At 33.9% G+C, this 15,135-nt stretch overlaps 1 protein-coding gene across 1 annotated transcript; it reads left to right on the top strand.

Annotated features, from left to right (window-relative positions):
- Positions 1–1,889: 1,889 nt before the first annotated feature.
- On the top strand, positions 1,890–3,773 carry LOC110091833. The gene is made up of 2 exons (XM_020816082.2): positions 1,890–2,024; positions 2,678–3,773. The coding sequence occupies exons 1-2, from the start codon at positions 1,983–1,985 to the stop codon at positions 3,452–3,454; spliced, it is 819 nt and encodes a 272-aa protein (XP_020671741.1). The 5' UTR covers positions 1,890–1,982; the 3' UTR covers positions 3,455–3,773.
- Positions 3,774–15,135: the final 11,362 nt, after the last annotated feature.

Genomic DNA, 15,135 nt, shown 5'->3' with positions numbered 1-15,135 from the left:
AAAATATGTTACCGTTGTTGATATTAATGATAATAAAAATGTAAATATTAATATTAATAAATTTATTTTTAAAATTTATTTTTTTTTATATAAAGAAAATCTAATTTTAGGTTTAAACGAAGAATAATAAATATGTCAACGAGAGCATGTGACCCTGGCCCCCCATTATAACTCTGCCCATATTTGTATATTTATCCAAAGTTTTTTTTTTCGATAAAACCCACCATTGGGGTCTACGTATAAAATTAAAAACGAATTACAAATTCTTAATAGAGTAAAAGTTCGCTACAAATATAATATTTGAAATAAAATCTAAGAGCGATTATTCTAATCTATTACAATCAGCAAAAAATAAAAAGGGAAAGCAATGAAAACCACATATGAAGAGCGACTGGAAGCAATGCAACCCAATTTAAACGGGAGAGTAGCAACACACCCAGCATCATTATCAACAGCCAACAACAACTTCAACTGCATAGCTTCCACATACCTGCACGAAGAAGAGGAAACAACCCACAACTAGGAAGAAAACACAAGAACAAAAGCCCAACACCACCAAAAAAATCCCATAAAGTAGCACCACAAGGGACCCAACACCATAACAAAAACCCCCAACAACCAAACCAAACTAGAGAGAAGCCACACACAATCAAAACAAAAACTAAAAACAACCAAAGACACAAGCAACAGGAAACACTACTTCTTTTTCACTTTCTTTTGTTTTTTTGCCTACTCCGTTTGTCATCACCATGCCTAAAATCATCATCTTCGATATGAATCACATGTAAACTAATTAAACCATCCATAAGCTCAACCCTGTCATCCCCATCACCTTGGCTGGCCAAGGAAAAATAATCATCCAACAATTCGAAATGATAAAGACTCTTTTGATTGTAAAGCTAAATGAGCATCCAAAGCATCCTTCGAAATAATAGAGATTGGCACATCAAAAACCACATCGTTATTGATAAGCAGCATACCCATGATATCAATGGGTAACGGTAAAGTTTCGACAACCCTACCCTAAAAACCTATGTCTTCGATGCTCTGAAACTCTGGCAAGTTGATTTTTTCTAGCCACAATCACTGATGACCCCTTCAATGATTTCATGTGCATTTTTTAATTAAAAATTATTAATATAAATATATATTTAAGTAAATACATAAAAAAAATTTATGTTCATTTTTTGTTCTTATTAAATAAGAAAAAATCCTTAAAATGTTCACACATCCAACCAATCATTAATTTTTATTAAAATTACAATTTATATAGTTAATTTATATTGTATATATAATAAATATATATTTAAAATACTTGTAACCAAATAGCCGCTAAAGACTAATATACTAATTTGTTAACTAAGTTGACGACCACCATATCAATTACATATTTCCTTAGATATCCTCCTAAAATTTGAAAAAGGAAAATTTAATAAGAAGAAGAATAATTGGAAACAGAGGAACTTCTCTGTATAAAATTAAAAGCCCCATAACACATGAAATTTGAATCGCGCTACAGAGTAATTCGAAAATAGTTTTATTAAGGTAAGTGTTGGGGTGCTTTACAAGCAATTAGTAATAGGAATATATAGCTTTTTAAATTTTAAATTTTAAATTTTAAAATTTAAATATGTCTTATTTATTGATCCTTTATTTTTATGGAGGGCGGTGGAGAATAATTAATAGGGTCGCAAGTAAGTTTACAACCTGCCATAGTGGAATTTAGCCTTCCTTAATCACATATTTTTTTTCTTGTGTTCAGATTCTCAAAATAATAAGAAAACAGAGATGGCCGGAGCTCTTTTTTTTCTCTTGTTTGTTAGTTTCATATATAAATATTACTGTTCATAAAATGTCGACAGTTTTTTATATAAAGAGCAAGGGCCCATTAGAGAAGAGACCGTGTGGGCTCTTCTCCCTCCTTCGTCCCCTTGTTTTCTCTAATGTATTGAAGTTTTAGGTCTCTAACAGAGGAGGAAAGCATGGATACCCTTTCTTCCATTACTCTTTGGGGATACCATGAGGTATGTCTCCCTCTCTCTCTCTTTGTTCCTCTATTTTTCTTAATCCTTGTGGTGGCGCGAAGGCTGTGCTGCCGCTTCGGCGGAGGTGGAGCTTGTCGGAGTAAAAGTACGTAGCCGGTGGCCCAACACAGCTTTCTGGCCAAACGGCTATATTTTGAATTTGCGAAGCATTAATGTTGTTGTGATTAGGAGTTTCTCCTGAATTTTACAGAGAGAGGAATTGGAATGATTTTGTTTTTGCGCTTATGGATCTTTTTTTTTCTTAAGAATTTTCTCTGTTCAAATGGAGTCGCGTCATTGATATGGGTTAGAATGATGTAAAATCATGTAATTAATAGTTTTTATTATGGTTTTTTGGCAGTTCTCTCGGTTGGCAGATTTAGTCTTAGAATTCCAATTATTGAATGCAGGTGAAAAATTGTTGCTCAGGTTTTTCCAACGGTCATTATAAATAACCCTTAATTAAGCATAAAAACCTGTCTTTTCTTCGGGTTTTGCTATTTAGGAGGAAAAGTTCGTTAATTTCTTAGCCGGGCTTAGTAAATTTACCAAAAGTTTGATTTTTTTTGGCTTTCAGTACTGATACACTACCCAAAAAACCATTAAAATTCTGGCTCATTTACTTTCAATAATATGAATATCAATCTCAACAGACTGTTGAAGATCTGAAAAACAAGCTGTGGACAACCTTTTGCGAGCTTGAAGAAGTGAAAAATAATGCAAGGGAGGAAATCAGGAGAAAAGAAGACAACATCAACCAACTGATTCAGTTACTAAAAACAGCCAACCAAGAAAGAGATGAAGCCAAGGACCAGCTTCAGATTGTTCTCAACAAGCTAACACAGCCCAAATCTGCTGTACTATTTCCCTCTGCTCCCTTTTTGCAACCTGAAAGCCCACAGTTCAGGCAAGCCTTAGGCTCCTCCAGCATAACCGAATCTGAAAACCTCACTGATGTTCACAACAATCAGTCCCATGTTTCTTCCCCAACTGTGGTCGATTCCTTCGTCGACGCCTCCATTTCCCCTGACCTTTCAATAGTGAACTTTGCAGACTCCTGCAATGTCTTCATTCCACAGCCCACATGCCCACAAGATGAAGTCATGAAGGTTCTCTTCGATCGATTTGCAAAGAAACCTCTTCCAGAGAAAGGCAGACTTCTGAAAGCCGTTATCGACGCCGGCCCAATTCTGGACACTCTTTTTGTAGCCGGTTCTCTTCCTCGATGGAGGAATCCTCCGCCTCTAAAGCCATTGTTGGTTCCTCCTTTGTCAATCAGAAGCGATGATGCAGGAGCACACGCAACTACATCAACACCAATGGCTTATTATGGCGTTAACGGTGCTCTTTGTAAGGCAAAGAGACCTCTTATGGAACATTGCGGGGGAAGCCAGCAGTACTTGACGGTTAAAAGGCAGAAATCTCAGTAGTCTCTCTCAATAGAACTTTTGGCTGAAAAATTTTATCTGGGAGATAGCCTGAGCTTTGAACATTCAAAGGCTGAGTTTTTCAATTTGTACATGCAAGTTGTCTTTGAAAAATATACAAGTATCTAAACCTTTGGCATAGCTGAAAAATTAACTTTGCAAGTCTCTGTGGTAAGTCCTACTTTTGTATAGTCTTGTATTTCCAAGGTAAATATTTGCAGATTATTGGTTGTAAATTTGTGCGACAGGGCACTAGAGAGAGTGTTTGGAGATGGTAGTTGTTGAACCATTTACATTATTAAAGCATGCTAGCTTGCTTTTACATTTTTTGAAGTTATCGAGTTCAAGAAATTAGCTTCTTTGGTTTTTTTTTTTAAATGTTATTGTGGAATAACAGGAGGTGAAATAGAAGAAAAATCTACCAGTTCAGCGAAGAATAACTCTCTTTTCTATAGCCCGTTGGAATCTATGTTGGTTATTGGGTTGCACGTTGGGCACTGTGTTGATTTGTGGATCTGTCTTTGCTGTTGAGATTGGTCAACTAAGATTTTATCCTATTTTAGAGGGAGTTACAAACATATAACCCTATTTTATTATTAAGTCAAGTAACATGAAAATCATTGAGGCTTTGTTTGGGAAGGTTGTCTTCTTGCTTTCTAAACATATTTCTAATACAAAAATTTCTTGGATTTGAAATTTTTGTACTAGAAAGCCGTTTTAAAAAGTTTTATGAAAGATATCCCAAATGAATACCAAGACATGTTTCTTACTACTTCTTAAAGTAACTTTTTAGTACACTATTTAAAAATTTTGTAATAGAAAGTTGTTTTAAGAAGCAGTAAGAAATGTGTTTCAAGCGAAGTCTAAGGCTTCGTTTGGGACGGCTTTCTTTCTACTTCTTAAAGCAGTTTATAGTATAAAAATTAAGAAGCAATAAAAAAGTCATCCAAACAAAGCCTAAATTACATAAAAAAAATATTGTTCTAATCTTTGAAGATTGTCTTTCCTAATGATTAGATGTCATCAATAAACATGTTTTAATTCAATAATTGATCATAATTTTTCTAAAGCAAAATATACATTTTCATTCATATATATAATTGACTAATTGAGACACTGATGCATTACTAAAAAATTTATTTATAATGCAGTAAGAAAGTTGCCTCAAACGAAGCCTAAGTGAACTTCAATTTCAATTGATGTATATTCAAATTGAATGATATGATGAAACGAACTCATCCGCGCTATAAATGATCCGATTTGAATGTAAATGAGCCCATTGTAGAGATGAGCAAATTCTTGGAAATTTAAATATATTATGAATCATTGCAACTAAGTCAAGCCTCATCATTTTTTCGTTTTTGTGTTTCCACATAAAAAAATTCTAGCTTCTTACAACTTCTATTTATGCATTTTGAAATTTTATACAAAATTAAGATAATAAATATATAGTATATCGCTCTAAATTTAATAGTGCCAATTTGAGTGAATATCATAAATATATAAAATAATGATAGATATGATCAAGCATCATAAGAAAAATGCCAAAAATGTGCATAATTCAGCTAAAGCAAACCTAGTGGAAAATATTGATAACTTATGGATGAGCCACACTTCTGCAAAAATATATATAAACTAATAGGCAAAAATATGTGTAACTTCAGCAAAAATAAAAAACAGCTAGTATTATTATAAAAGAGAATCCCAAAAACTTTTAATATAAGAAATAAAAAAGATAAATGATAAACAAAGAGTATTAAATAATTGTAAAAAAATTTGCACTTTAAAATCCATCAAAAGATTATCATCTCACATTACTATAAATTTATAGTAAAAGCCTCTACATATTCTAAATTTTCCATTTTGCATCGCATGAAAGCTTTCTCTTGGCGAAATCCGGTCATAAATTTGTCGTACATATTCTCAAAATTCTTCAGTGGAGCTCAATAAGTGATTTTTTTAGAGCTGAATAAGTGATTTTTTTAGTGTTGAAAATAACACATAAAATTTCAGTATATGAATAAATTTTTTTAAGAATGTGCAAGCCAACATACTTGTTACGGGCTAATATATTCATGGCGGTAGAGTGAGAGAATTTTTTGTCCTAGCGAGGCACGTATATCCAGCACACAAACATATAATTGAGAGAGCAAGAAAACACCATAACTTTTTTATGTGGAAAACCCAAAAAAAGGAAAACCCAAAAAAGAAAACACCATAACTTTTTAAAAGTATACATATTTGATTAAAATTTTTGAATTGCTCTAGAAGGTGCTCATTTATTATGGAGATGCAAGTTAGCAGGTCTTCCAAAGGAAAAGCCCTTTGAGAAATGTTCTCATTTCGAATGTCAAAGTGTTTAATGCTTAGAGTAACATATGAGTGTGATTGAGCTTGTCCAAGGTAACACAATTGTGCCACTTGATTATTTCCACGCTCCATACTAACTCTATATGGGGTCAAAAACTACTTTAGTTTGAGATATCAAATGAAAGTAGTTGCTCTAAAGGTCAACTAAAGGGGCCTCCCAAAGATAATGTTATAAGCTGATTCTGATTTTACTATAATGAATAATTTGGGTGAGTTACTTACTGAGGGAACTCTCCCAATGTGATAGGAAGGCTAATTGTCCCTTATACTCGCACATATCAATTATCAAATTCATATAGGGATCCTATAGCAGGACGAAGATTTTTTTTTAACTAGACCAATACCAAGAAAAATTGAGTATAACATAACATTCACCATTATTAACCAATATTCTTAATACATTGTAATATGGGTTGTCAATCCCCGCATTAATCACAAGTAAACTCTGATGAGGGGTCTTGAGCCGATCAAAGTCGAAGGCATTAAAAGTAATAGAATGATCAACCTACGACTTCTTTTATGCTGACTCTTTGTTCACTGTGAGTAAAACTTGGTAGGATAATAATGGGTCCTTAATGATGGTTTCAATTTTGTCAATCATTTGATAATTTCTCTATGATTATTTTTGCGCCAGTTACCCTCCAATAGGAGCGTCTTTATAAATATTTATGAATTATGTGAATTGACGAAGGTAGACTTATCAGACTAGTCTCTCATTTTTCGATCTCCTTGAGTTGTTTGCATGCTTCAATTATATGTCCACAACTATGGCGAAAGTTGTAGCATTACTCCTGATTTTTTGAGTTTGTCTTTCATAGATTTGGCCACTTAAATTTTCTTCATGTCGGATGGCCATTAAGATATTTGTCTAAGTCGTGTTCAAATGTGTATACTCACTTTCTAATTGAGGCTCGCATTATGATTGTGAAGGTTAAGGGGGCATGTTATTGTTCCCTTGCTTATTTCATTGCAATGATAAATTATTGGTCTCAGGTGCATTTTTATGCTTCTCGGTGGTTTGTTAAAATTACATTTGGTGCATATTGATGGCTTTATCTACTGAGATTTGAGCCTCCATATGATTATTGCTGTCAAAAACTAACATGACGTAATGACCCGACCTAAAATTTTTAGGTTAGGGTTGATACGATTTAGAAATGGGTGGAGTTTGAGTCTACAAATATAATCGGTTTAAAATTTTGGGTCGGGTTTAAGTTAACTCGAAAACCCAAATTTTGACCTATAATGACCTGCGCAATCAAATTAGGGCGAGGCGACGAGCAGCTGAATGCATAATATAATTTATTAGTGTATATGTTAGCCGATAATTAGTTCTCATTATGATATACACTATATGCTCTTCTCTCCTCTTCTTCTTTACTTCGTCTAGGGTCTCATCTCCTCGGATCTCCTCATATATCTGGCTTCATCTACAGTTCCCTCTCTTCTCCTTCTCTAGCATAGTGTTGGTCTGGGATGTTCACCATGCACATCTCCTCGACCTTATAAAGAATACTTACACCGCTCACTGCTATTTGTATCGCATTTCTATTTTATATCTTTCCCTTTTAGATGCTTCATCTATGAGCATCTATAGATATTTTGTCATGTCGGTTTGTTACACTTACTCACCTACTTCCAAGTTTTGAAGGAATGTTTCATTTAGGGTTTTTTGATTTGTTGCAGTTTTATTGAACATTGTCACAGTTTGTCTGAAATTATGAATAAGTATGACATACATAAGCTGGTTAGAGCTTGTTTTATTTTGCCATGTATTTTGAGTTGTTGATATTCAACTTGTTAGTGTTTTTAGTTTTATTCAAGATGATTAGGACAGAGCCTTCTAGGAAAAACTCTCGTTATCAGTTCTTGATCCACACCTTAGATTTAACAAGCTTCAGAGGAGAAGTACTCCTAAGCATTTCTCCTCATTCATGTGAATTTCCGAGAAGTAGGAAAGTCTTTAACAATTATTTTATTAGCAATGAACTATTTGATAAAAAGCATGGGGAGCTTAACGAATGTGAGGATAGTCCCTATTGGAAGAAGAGAGTGAAATAATGTGTGAGCTTGCTCTTTGAGAGTAACAAAAAATACATTGCAGAGCATCACATTTGAGACTCCTTTAATATGCAGAGTAGTTGTATAGTGATTAATATATTTGTGAAGGTCAGATAACCTATCATAAGAGTTTATGCTTGATAATGAAACCCATGGGAATGGAGTGCTGAAGGAGGGCTTCAATTTGGAGCGACAACTCCTGAAAGTCATGATGATGAAGGGGTTGCCTTCTACCTCTTAAAAGAAACTCTTCCCGGACCAATCATTATAGTTCATCACGTAGAGCATTGAGCAGGATTTCAATAATGTGAGTCGGTCAACCCATTCAAGAGGGATAAGTGAAGTTGTGCTAATGAGGTTGATGTCGTGTTGTGATAGGGGATGATGCATTGACTAAAGGAGATGGGTTCTAACGTTGGTTGTTGGGTCCCTCACAAAAGTTGAAAGATTTTATTATGGGATTCTTTTATTTTTCAAACGTGATCTTTTAGGGAGGGTCATGATATCCCTTTCACAGTAGGGTTTTGCTTATCAGGGTAAAGAGAGGTAGATGCATGACATCCCTAATTCATATATATATTCCTAGATTGATGTGTGTTGGAGCGGGAGGCCCCGTTGGTGCAATTATTACACCTATTGACCATTAAAGGGGTTTCAGTTGTGCTTATACGGGTGGTATTATTTCCCATAGACAACGCCAATCTATTGTAGGCTAGTAAATTCGTGGTGGTAGAGTAAGAGACTTTTTCATCCTAGCGATTCATATATATCATATCCAACAAAAAGGTTAATAGTTGAGAGAGCAAGGAAACACAAGAACTTTTTTAATGAAAATTTACAAAAAAGGGAAAAACCACGGGGCATTACCATGTGAAAAGATTCCACAATACTTTACTGAGCTACAAAGTTTGACCCATCCCTTAACTTGGAGATAGTGAAATTATAATAGTTTGGAGAGTTGATCGAGTTTCGTATGGGTACTCAGGAGTTTATAATGATTGTGGTTGAGTGATGTAGATCAGAAGTCTTAATGGAAACAACCAGAAGAATGTCCGACAGAGGTTGAAAGCCTGGCGGAGGTTCGATGATGATTAGTGATCAACGATTGGGCTGTGGTTTGATGGTGATTGGTGACCGAGTAGAGCTTTAATTGTGGTGGGAGCCCGGGCATCGATCTAAAAATAGGTGGAGGTAAGGCAATGATCCAGTATTAGAGCGGAGGTTTGACGGTGGTAGGCGGAAGGGCGGAGGGCAATGAATGAGAGAGGAGGGGTCCCGAGGGTGCCATATCTTGGATTTCGTATACCTATTTTTGAATATAGTTTTAATATTCGTGATCAAATTTGAATATCATATTTGCAATAAGTACTATATCAGCCTCGCAATCATGACTTCCCTATAAATAAGTTTAGGATGAAAGATAAATATTTCAATCCAAGGTGGTTTGATAGATACTCAAGTTGGTTAGAGTATAGTATTCAGAATGATAAAATATAATGTTTGTATTGATATCTTTTTGAGTTGAAGGAATGAGAAAAAAGACGATGAGGTATTTCGTAGAAATGGATTCTTGAATTAGAAAAAAAACTGATTGGTTTGATCTTCATATTGGAGGACCTAATAGTGCTCATAATAATGCAAGATAAAATTGCGAGGACTTAATGAAACAAGATCAACACATTAATTTTGCCTTCCAGGTGCATACTGATCGAGCTATAATTGCATATCGTGTTTGCTTGAATTCTTCCGTTGATTGTGTAAATTCCTTCTAAGACAAGGATTAACTTTTCGAGGATATAACAAGAGTTTCAACTCCAAAAATCAAGGAAATTTTCTTGTGCTACTCCAAATTTTAGAAGAACATAATAAAGATATAAGTAATGTTGTATTAAAGAATGGTCTTGAGAATTTGAAATTGACAGCCCCTGATATTCAGAAAGATATTTGTAGAGCAATTTTCATTGCAATTACAGACAATATAAAAGAAGAGGCTGATGACAGTTTCTTCTCTATTCATGTTGATGAATATCGTGATGTATCAGGAAAAGAATAATTGGTGATTGATAAAGGTTAAATTACTGAACATTTTTTGGATATTATACATGTTCCTCAAAATGTTAGCTCGATGTCTTAAAAAGGAGTTGAAGAAGTCCTCTCAAATTACTAGTTGTCTCACTCTAAAATTCGTAGTCAAGTTTATGATGACACAAGCAATATGAGTGGATAATTTAATGGGCTAAAAGCAATTTTTTCTAAATTATAATAGTTCTGCACATTATATTCATTGCTTCTCATACTAGCTTCAGTTAGCTTTAATAACAATTGTGAAAAATCATGTTCATGTTACACTATTATTCACTATAAATTCAAATGTGATGAATATTGTAAGCATTTCATGCAAATATCATGATCAACTAAGAGATAAATAATGTGATATGATATTATGTTCATTATAAAATGGTTAAAATGGTTAAGGTGTTCATCGGACGAGGATTAAATCAAAAAATATTTTTACGTCGTCTTGGTGAAACAAGACGGGGTTCTTATTGTGAGTCACTGATTAGATTGATTATAATGTTATCCTCAATTGTTAATGTGCTTGAAAATTTTAGAGGATAATATATGCTCTTAATAGATAGGAAAAGCATTTGCATTATTAGATTAAATGCAATCCTTTGACTTCTCTTTTTTGTCTACACTTAATGAAAAGACATACCTGGAATCACTGTTGAACTATCAAATGCTTTGCAAAGAAAAGATTAGGACATCATGAATGCCATGTCTTTAGTTCAAATATCTAAAATAAGATTACAATACATGAGAGATAACAAGTGGGATGAATTCATTAAAAATGTGTCTTCATCTTGTATTGAACACAAAATTATCACTCCAAATCTAAATGATAAATGGGTTACCCGTGGACGATCACGACGTGGATTTTAAGAAATGACAAATTTACATCATTATCGAGTTGATATATTCTACATAGTACTTTATATGTAATTACAAGAGTTGAATAATCGTTTCATATAAGCTAATACTAAATTATTTTTATGTTTTGCTTGTTTTAAGCTATCAAATTTGTTCTATGCATTTAAAAAAGAGAAGTTAATTAAAATGAAAAACTTATATCAAAGCGATTTCATTTCTTCCGATTTGATAATTCTTGATAATTAACTAGAAACTTATATTATGGATATGCAGTTTGTATAATTTTCTTTGTTAAAAGATATATGAATTCTTGCTGAAAAATTGTTCAGAGTAGCAAGAAAATATTATATCCTCTTATTTTTAGATTATTAAAGCTGATATTGGTACTACCCGTTGCAACCATAAGAGTCGAAAGAGCATATTCTGCAATGACAATCGTGAAAAATCGACTACGCAATTGAATTGGAAATCAATGGATGAACGATACTTTTATTGCTTATATCGAAAAAGAAATTTTAGATTGCATTAACAATAATGTTATTATTCAATTTTTTCAAAATATGAAGAACATAAGGCATAAGTTATAAGCGTACTTTATTTTATATTTAGTAGTTTAGTTTTTAAATAAAATTTTTTAAAATTGTCAATGCCAATCCCAAGCCCGGATGAAAAAAATTTGAGAGAACTAAAAAAAAGAGGCCCCCTCTATGAAAAGTTTATGTCTCCGCCATTGGCAGAGGTCTAATGATAGTTGGAGACTAGGCGACAGTTTGGAGGCAATCAATGGCTGAGTGAAGATTTGACAGCGGTAGGTCGGGCGTCGGTCTGATGGTGGTTGGTGATCAAATGGTGGTTTGATGATGGTTAGAGGCGGGGCAATGGTCTGGTCAGCGGCGGTGGTTGATCAACGTAAGTTTGCGTGCTGTGGAGCTCTCTTGCCAATCTCTAGCCAAACTACCAAACATCTCCTTTCATGTAGAGCATGTGAGTCTATTTATAGATTTTGAAAGTAGCGTGCCCCACAAATATAAAGAAAATCCTGGGTAATTTTGAAGTGCTCCATATTGATTCCCTTGATCATAGACCATTTATTCAACATTTCATTGCCTTAATGCTGCCCAAATTAAGTGATATTGGACTTGTTGGATTCGTCTTATTGAGCTACTTGATTTGACTATAAGCATGCTGTTTTTGGATATCGTTGATCATCTAATTAATGTTTTAAAGTTCCCAATATGCTTTAAGCACTTGATTTGAGCCCATTTGGGCTTAGATCAAACAAATTTTGGTGTTGTTAGGTTTGTCTTATTAAGACATTCAATTTTTCTACATGTTTGCTGAAATTGGAGTTTGAATGGTCCCGAATTTAATTTTGAAAGATGAGAACTTGAATATACTTGCTCAATCAAGGCGATTTTTAGTTACATATCAATACTAACAAATTGTTGAACATCATATGCTAAATAGTAAGGCATCATTAGTCACTATGCTTCAAGAAAAAGCTTGCCTTCTTCCATTTAGGTTTCGTTTTGGTCAGCTTTCTTGCTGCTTCTTAAAACAACTTTCAAGCACAAAAAAATAATTTTTATACTTAAAAAATCGTTTTGAGAAGCAGCAAGAAAGCCATCCCAAACGAGGCCTTAGTTTTCTACAATGAACCTTTCATTGCTATGATTCTTTGACATCAGACCGGAGAGGGCTCGACGAATCCACGTCGACGATCTGATAGCGGTCGCTGGATAACTCTAAGAACTTCTCGAAGGAAAGGGATCACCACCTGAAATCCTTCAGGATACAGAAACCCAAAACAAGAGTAAAACTACTCAATTCTCATTCATATCAAAAATCTGTCTATTACAAGTGTTGACAATGTATTTATAACCAAAAGAAGCAACATACTAGGCTACACAAACAAAAGAAAGCATAACACCTATATAGCCATACAAAATATCATATGAAATTAAATGGCTCTGAAGTTCAACATGATCAACGGCTCAGCTCCGGCGTCATTCTTATCTTCTTGCATCTATTAAATAGAGCCACCCTATTAATATACTTCGAGTAAATCTTATCATTAGGATTTGTTTGGGACATTTTTTGACTGTTTTATTTTTCAGATGATAAGTATAATTTCTTTAGAGTATTATTTTCTTGTTGCATTCCGATTGATTTTTAAAAATTCTGGCGATGAAAACCTGCTCTATGCAACCATAATAACAAAGTTCATTTCTCTCCATTAGCCTCAAAATCTACTTCCTAAAAATATTACAGCCGTCCAAACAGATCGTTACTTTAACATTTTTATTGATAAGTGTCCAAATATTAATATTAATGTATTAATTCAAATTAGTGTTATGTCCTTATATCACATCCCACCGAGTCTCCGCTTACTACTAGTGTAATTAAGATTTAGAACACAGAGAGCCAGAGAGGCTATGGGGAAATAAATGAAACTCATGCAAATAGAGTAAATAAAAAGCAATCAAATGAATAGGAGCAATCAATTGGCCATATGCGGCACGTGCCCCCCTCCGCCCCGCGCGTCCCGCGGTGTTTATTTCCGCGAGCAGCAAGCCCTAATATCCATTTCCTCTTGCGATTCGCCTGCTCTCGCGATCCGTTTGCTCCGCTCGGCACCGACTTCGCCTGCTCTGCTAGAACGCGCTCCGTCGTCTCTGAGGAAGGCTCGGTCACCTGATCGGCTGCTCCGCTCGACCGATCTTGAGAGGAAAGACTGTAAGATTCGCGTTACCTTTGATCTATTCTATAGAATTGCTACTTGCCCCCCTTTTTTTTTATGAATTTTATTATTGAGCTCCCTAATATTGCTTTCATTTTTTAAAGTTGTTTATGGTGCATGCTTTTGATATTTTTGTTAGGAAAATATAAAATGTTATTTGAAAGTATCAACAATACTTGATCCTAAAGCCTAAAGGGTTAACATTCCTCATTTGTACGGAGCTCACAATAGATGTGATAGTTTGAACTAACTTTTGATGTTGAAATAGATTGAATAGGGAAAAAAAGAAAGAAAAAAGGTTTTAATATGTGCTGGAATTGCTTTGAAATATTTGTATTATATGAAGAATTTATACTGCGCTCATCTCAAACTAAATCTAACAGCTTCAAAATCAAAATTGTGTTGGAATATGTGATCCATTGTATGTTTACTTAATCCTTTTTGTGGGCAGCTGTTCTCACCATCACGCTATAAAATTTTTCTTCTGCTCCATAGTGTCTGTTTGAATAGTGTTTTATAGAATTTAGACATTGAAATTGATGGGTGAAATTAGGAAAATTTTATGTTATGACTAAACTTTTGTTAGAATAATTTTATATCTATTAAATTTATTTTATGATGAGAATATGTGTTTTGATTGGTTATGATTTTTGTATTAATCTCATAATAAATTTTCTATGTGAACTATATGAAGCGTGGAGAGGTTTAAGCCTCAAACACGCAAATGTTTCATTAAAATAAGCCTCAAGCATTCTATTAAAATTTTATATATGAAAAAGAAAACTATATATTTTGAAATTTTCTTTTCAAATTATCCCTTAAATGAATTAGGTAAGCAATGTATGACTTGCAGAAATGCAATATGATGTTTCTTGTCCGCATAATCTAACTTTACACAAATTTTATGGAGAGATATTTTAAAAAATATTCAAAATCAAATTTATCACTGCCACCTCGTGTATATCAATCTTAGAAGCAAGGCCATCAATACACTGAGCATTAATGCTTTAGATGGCATCAAACAAAATAAAAGAAATTTACCGCATAAATTCAGCAGATAGTCAAAGAAGTAAAAAACTTCTCAAGATTGAATTAATTCGAAAAATACAATTTCCTTAGTTGATTTTCAATATTTTTATGGTGGAGATGACCAATGGCTATGCCAATGGATTTGAACAGACAACATAGCTCAACCAAAATACTCTTATCCACTACTGAGCATTAATGCTTTAGTTGAATTGAATGTAGGATTCTCCATTTTGAGTTTCTAAACACTTTCTCCAGCTACCAAAAGAAAAATTGAACCTTAAATAGAAAGAAAAAAGCTTCATTACTAATGAAGGCATCTTTTTCTACAAGGTCATGTAGTTCATCATAAGAACATTGGCATAATGCACTGGAAATTGTTGGATAATGTGCTCAAAACAGCAAAAATGCAATCTTATGGTCTAAATCGATCTTGCCCTGATTAATAGTAAGGACATCAACATCACTTGGTTGACCTCTCCAATACATTTTTAATATTGAGAGAATCGATATGAAGTTAAACCCCAACATGAGGATTTTTGGTGCGCGATTCAAG

The sequence above is a fragment of the Dendrobium catenatum genome, unplaced genomic scaffold, assembly GCF_001605985.2.
Source record: "Dendrobium catenatum unplaced genomic scaffold, ASM160598v2 fragScaff_scaffold_231, whole genome shotgun sequence".
Taxonomy (NCBI): domain Eukaryota; kingdom Viridiplantae; phylum Streptophyta; class Magnoliopsida; order Asparagales; family Orchidaceae; genus Dendrobium; species Dendrobium catenatum.
Note: the sequence above shows the minus strand (reverse complement) of the source record. Positions and strands in the feature narration are given on the sequence as shown.

Bases quoted from the DNA above. Each gene is read 5' to 3' on its own strand.
- LOC110091833 (XM_020816082.2), top strand. From the start codon at position 1,983: ATGGATACCCTTTCTTCCATTACTCTTTGGGGATACCATGAG. The intron at 2,025-2,677 runs GTATGTCTCCCT...CAATCTCAACAG, and splicing joins CTCTTTGGGGATACCATGAG to ACTGTTGAAGATCTGAAAAA.